The 22,725-nt window shown below is 39.6% G+C and overlaps 1 protein-coding gene and 1 long non-coding RNA gene across 7 annotated transcripts in view; one reads left to right on the top strand and one right to left on the bottom strand.

Annotated features, from left to right (window-relative positions):
• Positions 1-22,725, bottom strand: part of ENOX1 (ecto-NOX disulfide-thiol exchanger 1) — an 855,443-nt gene that overhangs the window by 17,028 nt on the left and 815,690 nt on the right. For all 6 annotated transcript variants that reach the window (XM_073614184.1, XM_073614181.1, XM_073614186.1 and 3 more), the window contains one exon: positions 10,132-10,185. In XM_073614184.1, the coding sequence (XP_073470285.1) occupies positions 10,132-10,185 (54 nt within the window). The remainder of the gene's footprint in view (positions 1-10,131; positions 10,186-22,725) is intronic.
• Positions 13,334-22,725, top strand: part of LOC141127584 (uncharacterized) — a 40,123-nt gene continuing 30,731 nt past the window's right edge. Inside the window, exons 1-2 of the long non-coding RNA XR_012241566.1 lie at positions 13,334-13,582; positions 15,452-15,701. This is a non-coding gene — a long non-coding RNA (uncharacterized lncRNA). The remainder of the gene's footprint in view (positions 13,583-15,451; positions 15,702-22,725) is intronic.

Genomic DNA, 22,725 nt, shown 5'->3' with positions numbered 1-22,725 from the left:
TAGCAGAATACATATTAGCCTAAGTTTATGAAGAAATTTTAATTTTTACATTTTTTTATAGCCGAAAGTAAAATATATATATATATATATATATATAAAATAAAAAACACAGTAGTGATCAAATACAACCAAAAGAAAGCTCTATTTGTGGGGAAAAAAAATGACATTTTTATTTGGGTACAGCATTGCATGACCGCACAATTGTCAGTTAAAGTAACGCAGTGCCGTATCTCAAAAAATGCCCTGGTCATGAAGGGGGTAAATCTTCCGGAGGAGCAAAATATGTTATTGTATTTTGGGTAGAGTAGGGTTTGTTAAATCCCCATAACAATTTTTTCTTACATTTGTGTCCCATTCAAAAGATTTCTCACAACAGGAAATTTTGAAGTGAAGCAAATCAAGTAAATCCTATCTTGAGCAGTTGCCACCAGAACTTGTGTCCCCATTGCAAGATTTCCCTCTATTCCTGTTTTGGTAACAATTATAAAATTTGGAATCCCCCCCCCCCCCATCAGATCTAGTAACAATGGTCAGAAGAACAAATGGAGAGAATGAATGTCTCCTAAAGGGACATGGACTAGCTGTGCCCTCTCCACCACAATGCCTGAGGCAGATTAATTTCTCCTGCCTCTGGGTTGTCTCAACCCTGCCTTCCTTGCTACCATTGGCCTCTTGGTTGCTTCTCTGATGCCCTACTTAACTAAATGTAGCTATGGTTGTGCCTCCTTTTTTACAATGGGTGGATTAATGTTACTTCAGGGGATGTTCAAGAATTCGATTTTTTTTTACACCCAACTCTAAGTAGCAAGTTTCCAGAATTGTATTTCAGATTTGTTTTGAAGGCTTCCTGGTCTTTACAATGTGATTAGTTTAAGTTCTCTAGCAGGTTTACAGTGAGGGAAAAAGTATTTAATCCCCTGCTGATTGTGTACGTTTGCCCACTGACAAAGAAATGATCAGTCTATAATTTTAATGGTAGGTTTATTTTAATAGTGACAGACAGAATTAAAAAAAAAAACGCATTTCAGATAAGTTATAAATTTATAAATTGATTTGCATTTTTAACGAGTGAAATAACTATTTGACCCCTTCGCAAAACATGACTTAGTACTTGGTGGCAAAACCCTTGCTGACAATCACAGAGGGCAGACGTTTATTGTGGTTGATCACCAGGTTTGCACACATCTCAGGAGAGATTTTGTCCCACTTCTCTTTGCAGATCTTCTCTAAGACCCCATACACACTATTAGATTGTCTTCAGATTTACCAAAACCATATAATATGAGGTCAAACCTTAAGAGTTTCATTTGGTATGCAATCAGGCAGGCCCTTGCACTACATGGTTTTGGTAAATTCGAAGACAAAAATCTGCAGAAAATCTAATAGTGTGTATGAGGCCTGAGTTATGAAGGTTGAGGCTGAGGTTTGGTAACTCAAACCTTCAGTTCCCTCCACATATTTTCTATGGGATTAAGGTCTGGAGACTGGTTAGGCCACTCCAGGACCTTAACCACTTCACCCCCGGTAGTATTTACCCCCTTCCTGGCCAGACCAGTTTTTGCGATACCTGACAATTGCGCGGTCGTGCAACGCTGTACCCAAACAAAATGAATGCCCTTTTTCCCCACAAATAGAGCATTCTTTTAGTGGTATTTGATCACCTCTGCGGTTTTTATTTTTTGCGTTATAAACAAAAAAAGAGCGACAATTTAAAAAAAAATAATAATATATTTTACTTTTTGCTATAATAAATATTCCAATTTATATATATATATATATAAAAAAAAAAAAAAAATCTTCCTCAGATTAGGCCAATATGTATTCTTCTACATATTTTTGGTAAATAAAAAAAAAAAATCGCAATAAGTGTATATTGGTTTGCGCAAAAGTTATAGCGTCTACAAAATAGGGGATAGATTTATGGCATTTTTATTATTTATTTTTTACTAATAATGGCGGCGATCTGTGATTTTTCTCAGGACTGCGATATTGCGGCAGCCACTTTGGGACCAGTGACATTTATACAGAGAGCAGAGCTATGAATAGCCACTGATTACTGTATAAATGTCACTATCAGGGAAGGGGTTAACACTAGGGGGCGATCAAGGGGTTAAATGTGTTCCCTCAGCATGTTTTAGCTATGGGGGATGGGACTGCCTGGCGGAGGAGATCGATCGTTGTTCCTATATACTAGGAACACACGATCTGTCTCCTCTCCCCTGCAAGAACTTGGATTTGTATGTTTACACACACAGATCCTTGTTCTGGCTCTGTCAGCAGTGATTGAGGGGGTGCCCGGCGGCCATCGCAGCCATCAGGCACGCACATCGGCTCCTCAGTGATGTGGTGCATGCCCCCTATACCCCTTAAAGCCGCCGCCGTACAGCTATGAAGATTTGCGCAGGGGAGCCATTCTGCCGCCTTCAAACGACAGCGCGCAGTCGGCAAGTGGTTAACGTTCTTCTTCTTGAGCCACTCCTTTGTTGTCTTGGCTGTGTGTTTTGGGTCATTGTCATGCTGGAATACCCATCCACGACATTTTCAAAAACCTGACTGAGGGAAGGATATTCTCACCCAAGATTCGATGATGCATGGACCCGTCCGGCATCCCTTTAATGCGGTGAAGTTGCCCTGTCCCCTTAGCAGAAAAACACCCCCGAAGCATAAGTTTCCACCTCCATGTTTGACGGTGGGGATGGTGTTCTTGGGTTCATAGGTAGCATTCCTCCTTCTCCAAACACTGCAATTTGAGTTGATGCCAAAGAGCTTAATTTTGGTCACATCTGACCACAACACTTCTCAAACTTCAGACGGGCTTGTACATGTGCTTTCTCGAGTAGGGGGACCTCGCGGGGCACTGCAGGATTTCAGTCCCTCACAGCGTAGTGTGTTACCAATTGTTTTCTTGGTGACTATGGTCCCAGTTGTCTTGAGATCATTGACAAGATTCTCCCATGTAGTTCTGGGCTGATTCCTCACCGTTCTCATGATCATTAAAACTCCACGAGGTGAGATCTTACATGGAGCCCCAGACTGAGGGAGACTGACAGTTATTTTGTGTTCCTTCCATTTACGAATAATCACACCAACTGTTGTCATCCTCTCACCAAGCTGCTTGGCGATGGTCTTGTAGCCCATTCCAGCCTTGTGTAGGTCTACAATCTTGTCCCTAACATCCTTGGACAGCTCTTTGGTCTTGGCCATGATGAAGAGATTGGAATCTAATTGATTGCTTCTGTGGACAGGCGTCTTTTATAAAGGGAACAAGCTGAGATTAGGAGCACTCTCTTTAAGAGAGTGCTCCTAACCTCAGCTTGTTACCTGTACAGAAGACACCTGAGAAGCAGAAATCTTGCTGATCCATAGGGGATCAAATGCTTATTTCACTCATTAAAATGCAAATCAATTTATAACTTTTTTGTCAGTGGGCAAACGTATAAAATCAGAAGGGGATCAAATACCTTTTTCCCTCACTGTATTTATTTTGAGGTCATATGACTTTAATTAGATATGCTTTATGTAGACTCTATTTAACAGAGTAAAATCCAAATTATTTAACATGCATAGTCTATAGTTGCACAGCTAGTTGAAATGCACTACAATTATCAGCATCAGCAATTATCCATTGTCATCAAAAGCACTTAAATTGTATCTAAAATTTAAGGTAGATTATGGAAGTGTTGAAACCCTGGTAATGGTTTTACTGTTTGTGTTTTCACTGGGGAGATTCATGCTCTCCATCTGTCCTAGTTTCTATTGCCTCTAGGACAGTAAGTAATGAAAAATCTTTAATTCTACTTTTGTTACTGGTTCGAAGTTGATTTCCCCTCACTTTGTAGAGATTTCCACTCACTTTCTACAGTATTGTGTCTCTGGAAAAGTAGTAACGGAAACTCTCCAATGGGATGCTGATGCCAATTAAAAAAACTGCAAGGGTTTTATCATTCACCCATCTAAAACTATAAGCTGTGGGTTAAGATATGCATTACTGCCCCAGTCTCCACCAGTTCTGCACATTGTCATATCTGTATTATACGGTCTTTAATTTTTGCATATTTTTCTTTATATATTTGGATCTCGACATGTTATACCAAAAGACTGCATCTATTGCTCTATTACTTGTGTAACACCCTCGGTTATCCAGTGTCTATTTGTATTCTGGCAGGAATTTGACACAGAGAAGAGATAAGAAGAGGTTAGTAGGGCGCTGAAATGAACAGCTTAGAAGAATCATTTGAATATTATTTAGCACCCAGAAGCCTTTTCTATGAAGCAATAAAACACTGAGTCTCAGCTGTGCTCCTTCGCCCTATAAAATGGAGTCACGGTTGAATATTATTAAAATAGGTTTAACAGCAGTAATATTTAATATAAAATATATGAATTTGTGCATTGCATATTCCTGACAATCTATAGCCACTGGCCAAAAGCCAATTTTCACAATTCTTCTACTGGAAAATAGGACAACATTGTCTCATTAAACAAAAGAAATGGGAGAAACAAAGGCAACCTAAAGTATGAATGTTAGAATCATACAATTTGCAGTGTATGCATGAATGCATCCTGCACACTGTTTTATAAAGCATTACTTAGAGGACTGTGATATTCTGAAGGATGTTATTCAGCTTACAATAATTTAAGTTTCAAGTACAAACATTCCATCTTGCATCAAGATTTTTGTTAGGTTACTGAAAACAGACACAAACATGCTTTCAAATATGACTGTCTGGTTGTTATCTTTGGCACAGAACATGGAAGGTGGTGAACACAACATGTGTTGCCATACACGGATACAAATGACAAGGATAGGTCCCAAGTACAAACTGCGCAAGGAGAGCAGTGTTTACAGGTTCTGTTGTATTTCACCGATGGTCACCTGAGCTTATTTGTAGAATGATCAGGCACCTATAAGAAATTTTTAAATGCGTGAAATGCGGTGATGGACTGGGGCCATTGGTGCTAGTAAACGACACAGGAAGTGAAATAATTGGTGCTGCTGATGACATGAAAAAGAGGGAGGAAGAACAGCTGTGCACACAGATGCAACATGCAGCAGGCTCCTTTTTGAATCCTGCATAGAGTCAAAACCTGACCAGGTGTGCAAGGTCAACCACTGCATGATTTATTTATAGCTCTCTTTTTCTTAGAATATTTTTATTGTTTTTTTCACCTATGGTTGACTGATGACCTCAGCAATATTACATCCAATGAGATATTCTAAACCTTAAAAAAAACTTGGCAGTTGAATTAAATTATATGAGCTGCCATTGCACCCTTGTTCATTAAAGTGTAACTAAAGTCTGAAAATTTTTATCATGACACTTTTTTCAAGATCTCACTGCAAGTATTGTCACCCTTTTCTGTGTGATCACATCCTGTTGGGGATGCCGCCACCAGATGTTTAGTGGGGTAAGCATTACTGAAATACAAATTTTCAGCTGAGTGTTTAGTTACACTTTAAAGGGACACCGTCCCCTTTCACATGCAGGTCAAACTGACAGTGTCTCTGCAAGGGGGCCCACTGACCATCCTACATTCAACTTGTCTGCACTCCCTCGTCATTGCTTCCTCCACTGCAGCTGGTGCTGAAATCAGTGGTGTCAGAGACTCGGAGGTGAGGTTGTTCCTTGGGCATTGTGATACTACTTGCTTCATACTTAGTGGTTTGTGCATATCAGGTGTTATGACACCATTATACAAGGCCGCTTGTATATTGCACACAATGTAAATGTGCAATATTTACATTTTAAAACAAATGTGGTGGGTATGGACGATTAATGAGATTTAACTGAAATTGGATCTACCCTAGGTCCTTGATCTAAATTCTATCCCTAAAAAAGACACTGGGGGTTATTTACTAAAGGAAAATCCACTTTGCATGACAAGTGCACTTGGAAGTAAAGTCGCTGTAGATCCGAGGGGGACATGCAAGGAAAATTAAAAACAGCATTTTAGCTTGCACGTGACTGGATGATAAAATCAGCAGAGCTTCCCCGCATTTCAGATCTACCTCTTAGATTTAGAGCGACTGCACTACCAAGACCACTTTCAGTGCAAAGTGGATATGCCTTTCGTAAATAACCCCCAGTATCTACACAAGTTTGCATGCTCTCCCTGTGTTGGAGTTGATTCCTTGTGAGTGTTTTGAATTCAAAATACACTCTGCAATGACATTGCAAATTTATTTGACAATCTGCAGGAGGTAAAATTAAATTTCAAGTAATACCTTTAAAAGGATTGTGGAAAGAAAATATCTGTTTTTCATTTGCAACAGCAAGCATGGATTGCAATGGTTTCCTTCGTTATTTACATATTGGTGTGACAATAGATTTAGGTCATCTTTGCATAGCAGACGTGTACAATGAGTGTTTATTATGAATAATATACAAAGGGACAAACCTGTAATTACACGTGTTATGTCTAGGACAACAGCATTGCCCATCAAATCAAAAGAATTCTAATCTGTAACATGTACACCATTCCTACTTCCCTGCAATTCCCTCATGTCTGATATACATAACAAACAGCAATTCATGTGCCTTATCTCTTCATGTGCAAGGTTACTTTTAATTGCTTAGAGGAGTTCATTGTACTTATTTACATAAAGCAGCCTGTCATCGATTCAATTAGAAAATTACCACATTTTTCTCATTATGTACATGAATTATTGCAACCTAGCTGTAGGTGGGATGATCATTTGCACATGGCACAATAAACGCTCTGCAGATTACACACAAAAATACATGCTAACTAGTAACTGGTGTTTGATGTAGCTGCAAGGCTTGTACTTTATACAGCGATTTCATATGCAGTGAAGATCTTAAAATACAATAATGTCTAGCAGTACATGCAACCCATGTTAGTGACAAAATGTGAGAATCTTGTAGCTCATTTTAACTCTGCCTATTGCTTAATACTTTCCGAGTTTCCAAGATTACTGTTCGAAGCCCTAAGGGCTTTGGAGTCTGACTTGAAAACCCAGTGCTGTCAAGTCTTTCCAGGATCTCAGACCACAGATCAATGTGGTGGATTAGTCACTGAATTATCTGACATCTGGTTAGTTTCTCTGTGCCTTGATTACTGATTTGCAGTCTCCCATTGCCTGTCTTCTCTACACAACCATTCCCAATGCAGCCATTCACATCTGCAGGCACATAGGTCTAGTCGGCATCGTTATTTCTGGATGTCCTCGGTCTGCAGTCTGCCTTATCATCATCGTATGTAATAATTAATTGTGCACACTTTTTTATTTCTGAAAAACTGACATGTCTAAAATTGAATGTCCGAACAAGCACACGGTTAAAAGAATAATAGTTGTTACCACAAAAGACAATGTGCGTTATAGTTTAGTGGGTTGAACACACTATCTTGGATTATTTCAAGGGCTTTGCTTACAAATTCTAATATGATATATCCCATGGGCTTTCTCTAAGTGATCAGCAGTATATTTAAAAAAAAAAGTGTGGGAATCTCAAAAAAATAAATAAAAATTGTACTTTCCTAGATGGCTGCAGCACCAATCCCAGCTCAAGCTGTCCTCTGCCACCTCTGAGACCGAGGACTGAATGATCAAACACCAATGATCGCTCAGCTCTCAGTCCTCAGCCTGCAGAGAGCTGGTGACTGCCATTCACCATCTCTCTCCTCTGCCCCTCCAGTGCTCACTGGAGCGCTGGGCTGTGGAGGGGGCAGGAGCAGCTGGGCTCAGCCTCTCAGTGGCTCACTGAGAGGCTAAGCCAGCTATCAGTCCAGGCTTCTGGGTGGAAATAATAATGTCCTTTGCACATATGGTGGGATGCATCATTCATAATTAATCATTGTAAACCAGCTGGATGACACTACTTTATACAATGTGCCACACAGCATGGCATGAGTTTTGTTTTTGCATTCAGAAATGCACTAAAGTGGCATGGGTTTGCCATTTCGCTTTCACACCTAACAAAGATAAGCATCCTCTTCATACCGTAATATATCGCAGCTCATTCAAAAGAAACGTCAAACTAAATCACCTACAGTATTTGACATCACACTAAAAGTCAACCTGTGCTATGCACCTAAACGCTGACCCTGGTAGCATATTATTTCTCACTTATGCAGCAAGATTACATTGACCATATACACAGTGATGTAATGTCAATATGGCTACTGCCCAGGGTAGTTTAGAAATGATCTTCAGCCACTTAAACTGTGAAGGTGACAGGTCTCTGGGAAAGCAACATAAGAAGAAGGACATTTTTAAACTACTCTTTACTTATATATATATATATATATATATATATATATATATATATATATATATTTTAATGATGAAAGGCCAGTTGTGGGCTAGCCAGGTAGGTGGCTTGCCAGAAGTAAACCACAGTGTCATGTCAGGACCCTTGTAAATATATGACAGAAAGGTGAGTCAATCACATAGGCCATGTGTAAAGTAACGCATGTGTTGTTTGTACTGTTTGTACCTTTATGAGTCAACATCATGCAAAGAAACAATAATACTTGCATACATTTCCATATCATTTGTTCTATAATAGGCAATCTCCTTTGTGAACCCAGAATTTGAATTTTCTATCTGACAGCAGCTCAGCAGCAGCTGTGATCAGAGCTGCATATTGGCTTCCTACAGCCAACACTACAGTATCAGAATCTTGCACCACATTAGCCATCAATCAAAGCAGAAAGTTTGGAATTTGAGTGCTGTTTTTTAAATTAGCTGACATTTTAAAAGGTGCACGTCTTTGAATCATATTAGATCTTTTATGGCTCCCATCAGATATGATGTGTTTTAAAAGCTTGCATCTTTGAAAACTTAAATCTGAGCCCAGTCGTTGATACAACTTTTTTTCTAATGCAAGCAATGTTAGCAACTGAATTTTACCTGGTATCAGCCTCCTGCAATCCATGTATAGCAGACCTTAAGTTGGGAGAAGAAGAAGCAGTACAATAGGCTGGTCAGCTGTGCTGCAGTACTCATGTGCTAAAAAGGAGCAAGCTGAAGGGGAGAGATTGCACACTGACAGAGATGAGCTAATCATCGTGCTGCTTCCTTTTTCATTGTTCAGGCACATGCTGGGGAGACACAAGGCCTGAAATGTTACTTAGACCGGCCATAGATGGAGCGATTTTCTTTCCTGCAAACTGCATTGCCATTGTTCTCCCAGGGAGAAGCAGGGGAAGCCGTCCCTGCCGGGAGAACATAAATTATTACTAGCAGCTGTAACAACCACTAACAATACTCGCATGTAAAATCCGACAGGCTGGTTGTACCCCAGTTGATTGATCAACTGGGGTACATTCAGCCTGCCCATACAGGGTTTGAACCATCTATGGTAAGCTTTACTTGCAACTGCCACAGAGAAAAATAAGGTTTCTTTCCCAACTGGGGCTGTGCTAACTGGCACAGCTGTATAAACCTCAGGACTGGATGGAGAAAAATACAAAATCTTTTGGTAGGTAAATCAGCTTGGAGTATATGCATTTTATCTGCGTATTAGGAGAGCTGCCTGGAGTTCAGATTAAGTTAACTAATAGAAGTAGCAATGATATATGACTTAGGATACAAACAGTTGATGATGACAGAAATGTCCCATGTTATACAGTCAGAACCATCTTGACCCACCTATAAGCATAATGCCTAAACCTGAGTCTAAGGCCATCAAGCCAATTAAATGTAACCAAATAAATTATAGCTCAAATATGAGTTAAGCTTCCAGAACACCGTGTTCCTCTATGTGTTGTTTCTCAAATCCTCCACTGATTAATGCTACTTATAACCATGTAATTAATAAACGGGAAACTCGGAAATGAATAGAAAACTAATAATTGCTTTTCAGTATAATGGATATTTTTGTACTGAGTTTATCCCGGCTTTTAAGCAGACACAGTTCATCTTTTTTCTGTGACAAATCACAATGCAATGGTTGATTTATTTCCTTGTGTTTCATAAACAGTGTCGGCTCAGTGTGTATGATGAGCAGTCCTTGCAAACAGCAAACAATGCATACAATTACAGTGTCATAGGGACTTTATGAAGAATTAAAATGTCGACAAGTGAGAAGTATTACAGTTGTAGAAAACAATGCTGCCAGGTGCTGACTGCTCTCAATGTGTTTGGCTTCGTGTTGTCATACTTACTTTACAGATGTAGTCATGGCTATTGGAATCTGCAACCTCTTTGGCATTCTTAAGCTGAAAAATAACAGAAATAAAACACGTTACTATAAAATCAAAATATGTATTAACGAAAGAGAAGAAAGTACAGAATTTTAAAGTGTACACAGCACTGATCATTAAACAACTGTTAATAAAACAAAGATATTTAGACAACCTCTAAGCCTGCTGCTTTACAAAACACTTGCAGGCATATTCAATAGAGAATTACAAAGAGCAATGATGATGCACAAACTGCTATTTATCCTGAGCAACTCAGAAGGTAACAATGAACTGAAGTCTGATCAGTGAAAAACAAATTTGCTTTCATTGCAACTGGTTTCTACACTTTTCTCAAGATTTGGCATAATTGTATAAGACCCTTTTGTTCTAGCCATGGAGATGCCAAAAGGACCGCTTACATGCAACATATGGTGAGAGACAGAGGGAAGGTTGTAAATGGCAAATTTATCCTTGAGTTTTGGTGCAGTACATTAATGGAACTTTTTATGTTGTTTATTATTTAAAGCTGGCCTAGTGCAAGGCAAACCACCCATTGAGCATGGCATGTAATGTGAATTTGGCGCCCCCTCTCTTTTTTCGGAGTCTGAACTAATATACAGCATCAGTAATACTTTAATGGCCTCAAAACTATATATAGGGGGAAAAACATATGTGTGTGTTGGAATATGTAGATATATGAAATCTCAGTAGGGATATGGACTTAAGAATATATATTGTTTTTATAGCTGGGACTATATTGCCCCTTCTATGACTGACTAAGTGCCAATTTGGGATCCAGGGACCCAATTGCTACTAGAAATAACATTGATTAGGAGTAAATCCTCTTGATAGATAAGGATATGGGTAAGCATGAATTGGTGACAATACCTTGTTTAAGAAAAAACTGTGTTTAATGTATTAATTTAATACAGCTTATTAAATTCTGGTGACACGCCTCCTGAAGAAGCCGTTGTCGGCAAAACACGTAGAGGAAACAGTGTAGCCTTTATGGAAAGTGCAATCAACCGTAGATGTTTTGCCGTATATGGAACTTGAAGTTGTAAACCATTTTTAACTTGATTTTAACATATGTGAAATAAAATATTGCTTTTTAAAGAAAATTTGTTGTCGTAGCGCCATGAAAATCCCATATGTGTTGTGGCTGGATTGTAAAAAAAAAAAAAAAAAAACTTAAGGGATGCAAACTCAGACCTTAGAGGTTATTTTATGATCCAGTAATATAATACAAGGTAAAGTAATAATAAATAATAAAATAAAAATAATACGTGGTAAATTTAAAGTGGATGCAAACCCTCACATATACCCAGTGAAGTGAACAGTCTCAGAGGATACACAGAAATGAAACAAATCTCACTACATAAGTTTTACATGTATATCAGCTGTCTTTAGCTTGCTATATTCTTTAGAAAGTGCACTTCGTGTTAGAGATGTTCCCTTCCTGGTCAGCACTGGGTGTGGATTCTTGCCATACACTGTGTGACAGCTGATTGGAGGAAAGGCACACCCGCCCACTCCACAAAGGCAAAGAAAGGAAGGAATGTACAGAGCTGTGCTAATCTATTTATAGCACCCACCTGACACAAATTTCAGGTTGGTTTTATCTTGGTTATCGGAGAACTTGTCAGAAGTTATGCAGATAACAGAAGAACGGAGCAGCAGAAAGACACAGGACTTAGGGCTTCGGAGAGAGATAAGAAAACACTACAGATATATGTGCTTAGGTCAAGTTTCATGAATCAGGTTTACATCCACTTTAATTAAAATTTAAACTTTTTCAGTAAAATTCAAGCTTTGTCAAGCCTCCTCTTTCTCCTTCCTACTGTCCCATGATTTGTGAGTGGTGGCTTCACTGACCAACAAAGGTTTCAAACGCAGAAGGGGGTGGTGCAAAGCTTGACTTTAAAGAGTTCCGACTACTGATCATTATTTTTGACATGCAGTCACTAAAGGGCAACCTCTGTCTATGTATTTCTTTCTAACATATGCTTGGGACAATTCAACAAAATTCCAGAGCTTCACACTATTTCCAAAGGGTAAAATCAACTTTATTGTTCAGCACAAGCATAGACTGTCTACCGACGATCTTCTAGGACTAGGACTTAATCATAGATCTCTATAATTATACCCTCACCTATATCCAGTGAAGTGAACAGCCTCAGATGAAGCACAGTGATCAAAAAATTTCCCTACATAAATTTTACATGTATATCTGCTGTCTTCAGCTTTATATACTGTTTAGAAAGTGAATGTCCTGTTAGAATTTTCTCTTCCTGATTCATCTGTGGGTGTGGATTCTTGCCATATACTGTGAGACAGCTGATTGGAGGAAAGGCACACACCCCCACTCCACATAGGCAGAGACTTGCAGAGCTGTGCTGTGAATTGTCCAGCTCTCTGCTAATCTGTTTATAGCAGCCACCCTGACACAAAATGCAGGTTGGTTTTAACACAGTTGACAGAGAACTTGTCAGAAGTTATCATGCTGATAACAGAAGAAGAGAGCAGGAGAAAGACACAGAACTTAGGGCTTTGAAGAGAAATAAGAAAACACTGCAGATATATGTACCCAGCCCAAATTTCATGTATCGGGTTTACATCCACTTTAAGCCCCAGTAGGGGGTGAAACACATTAGATGGAGAATCCAGGGTGGAATGTTGGTGATTTTGTTGAGCAACAAAGTTGATTTTATCCTTTGGAAGTGGTATACAGCTTCAGAATCCCGCTGAATTGTGTGTATGAAAAAATGGAGGAGTGAGCACCTCCAAGCTGGAGTTGAAGACTGCAGAGGTCTTAGGAGAAGCCTTATCTTTTGTGAGTAAGATATGCTCAGTATGAGATGCACACTTTTCCTAACTTTAGGTCCCACTCTAGTTATGCATGCCTTTATATGAGTTGCCTGTTACCATGGCAAAGAAGCAAAGAAAAATTGTGGAAGTGTGACAGGTTCAATAATTATTTAGCATTTCAGATCATCACTGTGATGCCAAACTCTTTAGCAAAGCAACCTTTTTTACGGCAGTCATATGCAAATGAGACAGGAAAAATTACACAGGTGTGCTTCAGCTAGAACAAATGGGCTAGGCTTAATCAGTACATGAAGTAGGATATAAGATCAACATTCTGATACACCCCAAAACCTTCAATAAGAGACAAAAAAAATTAAAAATAACTAGGGCATTGCCAATCTTTCTCTTTCATGTATGTACAAAATATTCTCTAGCACTACAAGGTGCTGTTTAAACAGATCACTCTTGGTTTGGCAAACAACCAAAATTGCCGCCAAGAGTTTGGTTTTATAATTTAGCAAAGATGTGTACAAGCTCATAGCTTTCAATGGAAAAATCAAGCTGCGTATGAATACAAAACCATAATCTTGCCCAAAAGTTACAGCACAGCATGTGTATGGAAAAGGTAAGAGAAAAAAAAAAAAACATTTTTTTTTCATTTGTTTGTTTTAAGAGATGTATAAAGCAGCACAATCTAAAACCTCTGCAATGTTATTTAGTTATTTTTCTGTATGTATACTATTGCGGAAATTTCCTTTCACTTCCTGTCCTGGGGAAGAAATTTAGTGAAAACCTCCCAAAATGAGAGGGACTGGCATCTTAGGCATGTGTCACCAGAAATGGTGTTCCCATTAGAAGGTTTTCCCTCAATCTTTGTTCTAGGGCCAAAGGTAAAATTTGGTATTTCTCCTCACTTTCAGTCTCAGTGACAAAAGCCACCAGTACAAATAGAGGGGTGAATCTCCCTAATAGGAACACAGACAGCAGTAAACACTTGACAGAAGGTATAACCTTCCCTGCTATCCAGAAAAAAAAAGTTCTGCCTAGTAATACCTTTTAATATACTTCAATCCAGTTCTTTTGGTCTTCCCCCTGTAAATTTAATTATTTTCTTTGTAGTAAATAAAAGCTATAATAATTAAACAATTAAATCATTTTGTAGACAATTAGTGAATGTTGTTAAACGTAACAAAAACCCGGGTTATATTTATATCTGTGTTGATGTAATAGATTGCTAGAATAAATCCGATAAAAGAAAGAAAATACTCCTGTCGCATTTTCTTTTAAAATATGGATTTCAGTGAACGTCTTATATGTTCTAATAATAGCTGACACGCTTATGCATAAAACATTTTCACTTTAGCAGAGAGCTATTTCTGAAAGTCCTAAGCCTCATTATTCTCTGCTGTACTTAATAATATTAGGGTTACTTATTTAACTTTTATGGCAGGTTGGGCTTTATAATGTAATGGAAAAAGTGGCGCAATTTATAACCATACACTTTTGTTTCATGCTAAAGCGTGACAACTACTGATTTATAGACGTTAGAGTCCCTGTGTGACATTTACATACTTCTTTTTGTTTTGGACTAGACTATATTTTGAATGCATTGATGTAATATATCACAGAATAACATCATTCACACAAAGCCTGCAAAACCTTGCAACTTTCCATGAAAGCAGCAAGACAATACACAGTCAAGTACAAAACGATGCCAATTCCAATGCCTGCTTAAAAAGGCATGTTAATGCATAATTTATTTATATCTTACTGGAATATTGTGTACCATACAAGAAATCCTGTTCATGGCAAGTGGCAAAAAAATGAGACCCCGCTATTACAGCTTTCATATGCAGGGCATCTCTGGTGGATGGTTGGTGACAACCATCAAACTGTCAGTAAAAGCTGCAGGGTTTCTTTAGCCAAAGATAAAAACTTGTCCAATCAAGTGAATGCAATGCATGTGCCATGAGGACCATTGCTTCCTACTCTGTTCACCATGGGTTTCTTCACTTTGAAGTATGTTAATAAAGATACTGTCAGGAAGGGCAAGCCAGTAATCAAAATGTCAATAGCAGAAGAACATCTGTGCACCATTTCCCAACGAGAAGAGCCGCACGGCGCACGCACATGCGCAAATGATGGTTCCCGTACGTTGTGACAGTTCTTGGCGCCAGATGCGCTATTTAAAGGAGTTTGGGTTCCAGGTTCAATGCTGTCTGGTCTACAGCATTCCCTGTGACCTTGCTACCCATTATCCTAAAAAACCTGTTTCAGTAGACTTTTGGCTTGTTCCTGACTTCTCCTGCTATCCGTCTGCATTTGATCCCGGCTTGTTCTGACTCTGCTCCTGTTTCTTCCTTAGTTACCTTGCTGCCTGCCTGTTACTGACTCGCCTGTACCCTGACTTTCCTCCAGCCACCACATCTGTTCCTGATCTGTCCGCTAGTGTATGACCCGGCTTGCCTGTACTTGTCTGTGTTCCGATCTACAGAAAACCTCCTCGCTGACTGCTGTGTCCTGCTTCCAGTCTGATCCTGTATGCAGTCTGCCAGCTGTTCCATTATCCTCATTGCTGATTCTCTCCACGACATCTTCGGAAGTTCTGACCAGCCCCTTCATCAGCGATCCTGCCAGGCATTTGTGCCACTCTGCATTCCCGAGTTCCCTGTCTGCTCTATCAGGGGTTCTCGAATTAGAGGTGTAAGAGAGGCCTTCCTCTGCATACCGGGCTCTACAATCAGGTACGTGACAGATACTCAAACTGTACACACTGGAGATGTTGTTACGTTTAGAAAAAGTTACAAATTAGTTTCTGAAAATTTCCCTGCAAGAGGCTTATTTAGTAAAGGAGCTGAGAATGTTCACATATTAAATGGTGTGAACATTGTCTTCAATTTTGCAATCGTGTACAGACCCAGTAAGTAAACAGGGATTTTCTTATCACATGATTGGATAATTTAAGGGAATCTTCATACAATTTATTGTGTGAACATTCTCAAATCTTAAATCAGCCTTATTATCTTAGCTTTTTATAACATCAAAGGTGTCAATGTATTAATGCAGTGGCAGAATGGTTCACGCCATCACAGAAAAGCTTGCATGTGCATGCAAAAACAACACAGAAATAATACATATGGAAAATAGCATTTCCTATAAGCATTCCCAAGAGACTGCAAGTCCTGGCCTGTAAAAGTTTAATGCTGATTTTGGCAACAATCCCTAATACATGCACCTAGTGCAGATATTTAAGGCAGCTTGGGAATAATTCCATACTTGCCAACAGTTCTGGATTTATCAGGACAGTCTCTTTTTTCAGTTAGCTGTCCCACCCCTTCTATGTCCCGGAATTAGGGCTGACAGTCACACCGTCTCTGCTCTTACATTTAAATTATTAAACCTCCTCCCTCCATCTCCCCAAGCACTGCTATCATAAATTCCACAATTTTCTCCCTGCACATATGAACCGCCATCATACACTTTGCACTCCTCTTTTGCAAATACTGGCCATTGTTACACCCTCCTAACGCCTCTACTGCACATACTACCCGCAGTCATACTCGCATACACTCCCCACTTCTTTCATACACATACCATCCGCAGTCCTTTCCTGCACATACCAGCTGCCGTTATACACACCACACTCCTCTCTTGCACAAACTATCAGCCATCATACACTTGTATATACTGTCCACTTACACTCTTCACTCCTCTCCTGCAAATACTACCTACCCTTAAACCCTCTGCACTCATTCCCTGCATATATCATACACATTACACTCCTTTTCTATACGACACTACCTGACTGGAGTTTGCATGTTCTCCCTGTGCCTGTGTGGGTTTCCTCCAGGTACCCCAGTTTCCTCCCACACTCCAAAGATATGCTGGTAGGTTAATTGGATCCTGTCTAAATTGTCCCTAGTATGTATGAATGTGAGTTAGGGACATTAGAGTGTAAGCTCCTTGAGGGTAGGGACTGATGTGAATGTACAATGTATATGTAAAGCGCTATATAAGTACCTGAAATAAAATACAGTCATACACTCCACATGCAGCTCTCCTGCACATACTGTAATACCATCTGTAATTACAGTAAATGAATGTCCCACACATAATGTACATCCTACAGTGGCTTGTTTAATGCAAAGCAAAAAAAAAAGTGTCCCTGGAACTCTTTTGAAATGTTGGCAACTATGTAATTATATAATCTATATGTACCGTATATACTCGAGTAATAATCGAGTTTTTCAGCCCATTTTTTAGGCTGAAAACCCCCCTCGGCTTATACTCGAGTGAGCCGTACAGCAGCCGTACCCTTGATTACTAAAACAGCGGTCGTCTCCTGCTATGTTATGCATTCTGTTCGGCCGACCATTGTAACAAAGCCCCGCCTCCTCCTCGCCTGTGATAGAGGAACACTGATACAATGCTGGTAAACTGTATCAGTGTTCCGTCTATCACAGACGAGGAGGAGGCGGGGCTTTGTTAGAATGGACGGCCAAACAGATTGCATAACACAGTGGGAGACACCCGCTGTTTTAATAATCAAGGGTACGGCTGGAGATGGGCACAATGAGGCTGCAAATGGGCACACTGAGGCTGCAAATGGGCACAGTGAGGATGCAAATGGGCAGAGTAAGGCTTCCAATGGGCACAGTGAGGCTGCAGATGGACATTGTTTACCCAGTAGCTGCTGCATTTTTCCACCCTAGGCTTTTACGCGAGTCAATACGTTTTCCCAGGTTTTTGTGGTAAAATTAGGTGCCTCGGCTTATATTCGGCCTATACTCGAGTATATACAGTACATTACACAGATTTTACCTATTTTAAAGTGATAACCACCAGTAAAACACAGATATATGTACACATTAATACAGGTAATTGTTATCAAACTTGTGTGCAGTAAATAGGGTGGTAGAATGTGTGAATACAGTGAACACACTTGTGTTCAGGATTCCAGAAAGAAAATCTTCTGGACGTTGTGTATGAAGACAACTTGAAAAGCTAAAAAACCACGTTCTAACCAAACATATCTTCAACTGAAAATTCCATTTATATGACACAATAAAATCCAACCTAAAATGTCCTATTTAATGAAAATAACAATAATAGCAGCCATTTTAGAATTTTGTGGTAATGTAAATGCAATGAAAGATGCCACTGCAGGATAAGCATAATAAAGATGTATAATCACCTTCAAATAGCAACTGCATTGTGATTATGTATTGTTCCTATACAGTAAATACAGTGTTTTTATAGTGTAAAACAAAACTTCAGGCAAAAACCATAGCCTATGTCACATGTATACTGTATATATTGTTTTCTTATATAGCATTCTCCTTTTGTAGGGTTCAACGGTCTGCTTTCCCTGAAACCTTGTAGGATACATCGAATGCTTATGTTTACATGTTCATGCCTACAATTTTGGATGTATCTTGTTTCTCTGAGATCTCGTACACTTGAAAGCTATATGCATAGATATTAATAATTTTAAATATATATTTGTACCAATGTTATGTGATGAACTCTCTGAAATATTTTTTTGATACATTGTTTAACCACTTGCCAACCGCCGCACGCCGATGTACGTCCAAAGTTTGGCGGTGGATATCGTTGTTATGGCAGCAGCTAGCTGCCATAACCCCAGTATCCCTGTTTTCGTGCGGCGGTCGGCTTTCAGATAAAAGTGGTCTCTGCGGCGCATTCGCGAGAGATAACTTTATGACCCCAGATCTCATATTTAAGAGGTCCTGTCATGCTTTTTTCTATTACAAGGGATGTTTACATTCCTTGTAATAGAAATAAAAGTGACACATTTTTATTTCTTTTTTAAACAGTGTAAAAATAAATAAAATCATGTAAAATAAATAATAAAAAAATTCTTTTTTTTTTTAAAACCCCCCGTCCCAATGAGCTCGTGCGCAGAAGCGAAAGCATACGTGAGTAGCGCCCGCATATGAAAACGGTGGTCAAACCACACATGTGAGGTATTGCCGCAATCGTTAGAGCAAGAGCAATAATTCTAGCCCTAGACCTCCTCTGTGACGCAAAACATGCAACCTGTAGAATTTTTTAAACATCGCCTATGGAGATTTTTGAGGGTAAAAGTTTGACGCCATTCCACGAGTGGGCGCAATTTTGAAGCGTGACATGTTGGGTATCAATTTACTCGACGTAACATTATCTTTCACAATATAAAACCAAATTGGGCAAACTTTACTATTGTCTTATTTCTTTTTTATTCAAAAAAGTGAATTTTTTCCAAAAAAAGCGCGCTTGTAAGACCGCTGCGCAAATACGGTGTAAAAAAAAAGTATTGCAATGACCGCAATTTTATTCTCTAGGGCAGGGATATGCAATTAGCAGACCTCCAGCTGTTGCAAAACTACAAGTCCCATCATGCCTCTGCCTCTGGGTGTCATGCTTGTGGCTGTCAGAGTCTTGCTATGCCTCATGGGACTTGTAGTTCTGCAACAGCTGGAGGTCCGCTAATTGCATATCCCTGCTCTAGGGTGTTAGAAAAAAAACAATATATAATGTTTGGGGGTTCTAAGTAATTTTCTAGCAAAAAAAACCTGTTTTAAACATGTAACCACCTAAAATCCAAAACGAGGCTGGTCCTTAAGTGGTTAAATAAAATTTTTTCTTTTTTATTAATTTTTTGTCTGACAATCTATGCCTTTAAAGTCCCACCCTTTCTGGGGAAAACTTTGTACTTATCTAAATTTGGGATGTTGGCTGATTAATAGCATATGAGTTATTTCAACTACACCTCCATTTTTCTTGATATTTTCCCTGAAACCTTGGTAATGGTGCTTATCTCTCTGATAACTTAATATTGGAGAAAAATGGCTGCTAAATTTCTGCATGCTGGATTGGATACCAATGCAGATGCAGCACGAACGTAGTGACGTACAAGATGTACGTGATATCTCCGGCTCTCGTACTTGATTCCGAGCATGCATGGACTTTTGTCTGATGGACTTGTGTACACATGATCGGAAAGTCTGGCAACAAACATTTGTTGCCGGAAAATTTGAGAACCTGCTAGCCAACATTTTTTGGCGGAAAGTCTGACAACAAATGTTCGATGGAGCATACACACGGTCGGACTTTCCGCCAACAAGCTCAAATCCAACATTTGTAAGGGGCATAAGTGCTGATGAATACTGAATTACAGGTAGATAAAATAGAAACAGATTCAGGGATTTTTACTAAAATTATGTATTTGCTTTTGGAATAAAGGTTGTTGTTTTCTATTAAAACCTTAAATCAATTACTTCACTTATAGTCTTTACTTAATTTACTTTGCTTACAAAAAAGCTACTCTCTTAACTCCAATCATCCACTGGATCCCCAAACTTTAATCTAGTTAGAAAGATCTCCATTCCAGGGATTCTGCCGGCCCCTCCTTTATGATAGCAGCTCACATAGTATAATCTGACGCGTAAACACTAATTTAAACAACGCAAACTGTAATCAGGTTTTAAGGTGCTTTTAGTGAAGTGAAAAGAGTGTGTGTGTGTATGGCAATGGATATACCAAATAGATATGATGTCAAATTCTTCAAAAGCTTGAATTGATTTCTGGTTCATAATGAATTATTTCTCATTTGAACAAAAATCTGTTTATATTGAAGACATTTGATGGATGAGTTATGGACTTACATAATGTAAGCAGCAAAGTGCAAACTACTTCACTACTTTAAGTTCACTTTTTATAAAGCACTTGTTTTGAAAGTAAAAAAAAAGTTCTTTTTTTTTTTTCTTTCCTGGGGGGCCTGAAGAGCATTGCACCCGCGATCAGCAGATTATGGGTGCAGTGTCAGACTTCTTCAGAATCTCAGTACAGCTGTCTGCCTGTAAGAAAAATCAATGTAGGAGGGTGCTAACCAGCGCCTTTGCAGTTTATTGAGGACTACAAGCCACTTTCTGCTGTGGAAGGCTGATCAGTCATTCACAGATCGCTGGGGGGCAGGTCTGGAGCATGTTACACCCTAAATATGGGTGTAACATGCAACATGCTCCAGAAGGTGAATTTATCCTTGAATTAACCACTTGCCGACCACCCTCAGTACATATACTGCTGCTGGTCGGCTCTATTGCACGAAACGACATACCCGTAAATCATTCCGTGCAATAGCCAGCGGGGGTGCACATGTGCACGCTGATTGGCGACAGGGGGAGCCAATTAGCGGTTCTGGCGGACGCGATGTCTGCCGGCCACCTGCAATCGCTCCTCAGAGAGACAGGACGACGGTCTGCCGATTTAAACAAGGCAGATCTCCATCCTGTCAGGTATGAACTGAGTGATCTTGTGTTCCTGCTAAGCAGGAACACAGATCTCTTGGTTCATACAGTTCGTCCATCCCCCACACAGTAAGCAAGCACCTCCTAAGGACACACTTAACCCTTTGATCGCTCCTGGAGTTAACCTATTCCCTGCCAGTGTCATTAGTACAGTAACAGTGCATATTTTTAGCACTGATCACTGTAATAATGTCCCTGGTCCCCAAAAAAGTGTCAAAAGTGGCAGTTAGGTGTCCGATTTGTCCGCCGCAATGTCGCAGCAGACGGTAAAAAAATATAGGTTTTTTTACAAAATTGTTGGTATTTTTTTTTAATATAACGCAAAAAAACGCAGAGGTGATCAAATACCACCAAAAGAAAGCTTAATTTGTGGGGGAATCAATTTTGTTTGGGTACAGCATGACGCGGAATTGTCAGTTAAAGTAATGCAGTGCCGTATCGCAAAAAATGGGGTCATTAAGGGAGTAAAACTTTCCGGGGATGAAGAGGTTAAAGCTGATATAGTCTTTTCTTAAAAAAAAGGTCATTACCCTCCCCCTCAGAACCTTCTTTACACTGAGCTGTAAAGAAGTAATGCAGTGCCGTATCGCAAAAAATGGGGTCATTAAGGGAGTAAAACTTTCCGGGGATGAAGAGGTTAAAGCTGATATAGTCTTTTCTTAAAAAAAGGTTTATTACCCTCCCCCTCAGAACCTTCTTTACACTGAGCTGTGCCCTAGGTGCCAGGAGGAGTTAACTCTCTTGTGCATGCACAGGAGTTATGTCATCTTGCACTGGACAACCAAGTTGGCCAAAGAGCCCAAACCCGGAAGAAGCTGGGGAGATGTCTGAACCAGCGAGGGAGCCCACAAACGCTGCCCTGCTAAAGTAGAAGTATAGGTGCAGTTTAGCTCTGTTTTAAACAGAACCAGAAAGGAATGGGCATTTGTAAGAATTTTAATCTCTCCTATTACACTTTTAAACAATGCACCCTTACCACAATATAGATAGGTGTATTTACTGTTATTCACTTGCAATTCCTTCCCTCCAGAGCAGATTTTTCAGCCCAAGATCAGGCTGACCAGTCTATTTCCAAAGTTCAGGACTAATAACCAACATAGCCTAACTGTTATATAACATATAATATTTGTATATGTATATATATATTGTAATAGTGAGAGTCCCTGTCACTATGAAAAAGGATGGAAAATGGACACAGAGTCTGCATGTCGGTGGACTGCAGTGCTACAGCGAATAGCTTTGAAATGGAGAAAACTGTTTTGGCAGCTTTCTCCAGGTTTTGCTATGTTCGGATGGGGCTCTGTAGTTTGGAGATCCCAAAGAGACTTGGGTGGGATGGGATCTCTAACCCTGTGTGCAGGTCTTATGGATAGCCAGCAGGTTGTGAGACCAGGTGCATACAGCCCATATAATGAGGGGCTTGTGAAAGCAGAGAGTGGAGGAAGGTGGAGTGTGTGCA

The sequence above is a fragment of the Aquarana catesbeiana genome, linkage group LG02 (genome assembly GCF_042186555.1).
Source record: "Aquarana catesbeiana isolate 2022-GZ linkage group LG02, ASM4218655v1, whole genome shotgun sequence".
In the NCBI taxonomy this organism is placed as follows: domain Eukaryota; kingdom Metazoa; phylum Chordata; class Amphibia; order Anura; family Ranidae; genus Aquarana; species Aquarana catesbeiana.
The sequence above is the reverse complement of the archived record's forward strand: the minus strand, read 5'-3'. Positions and strand labels throughout refer to the sequence as shown.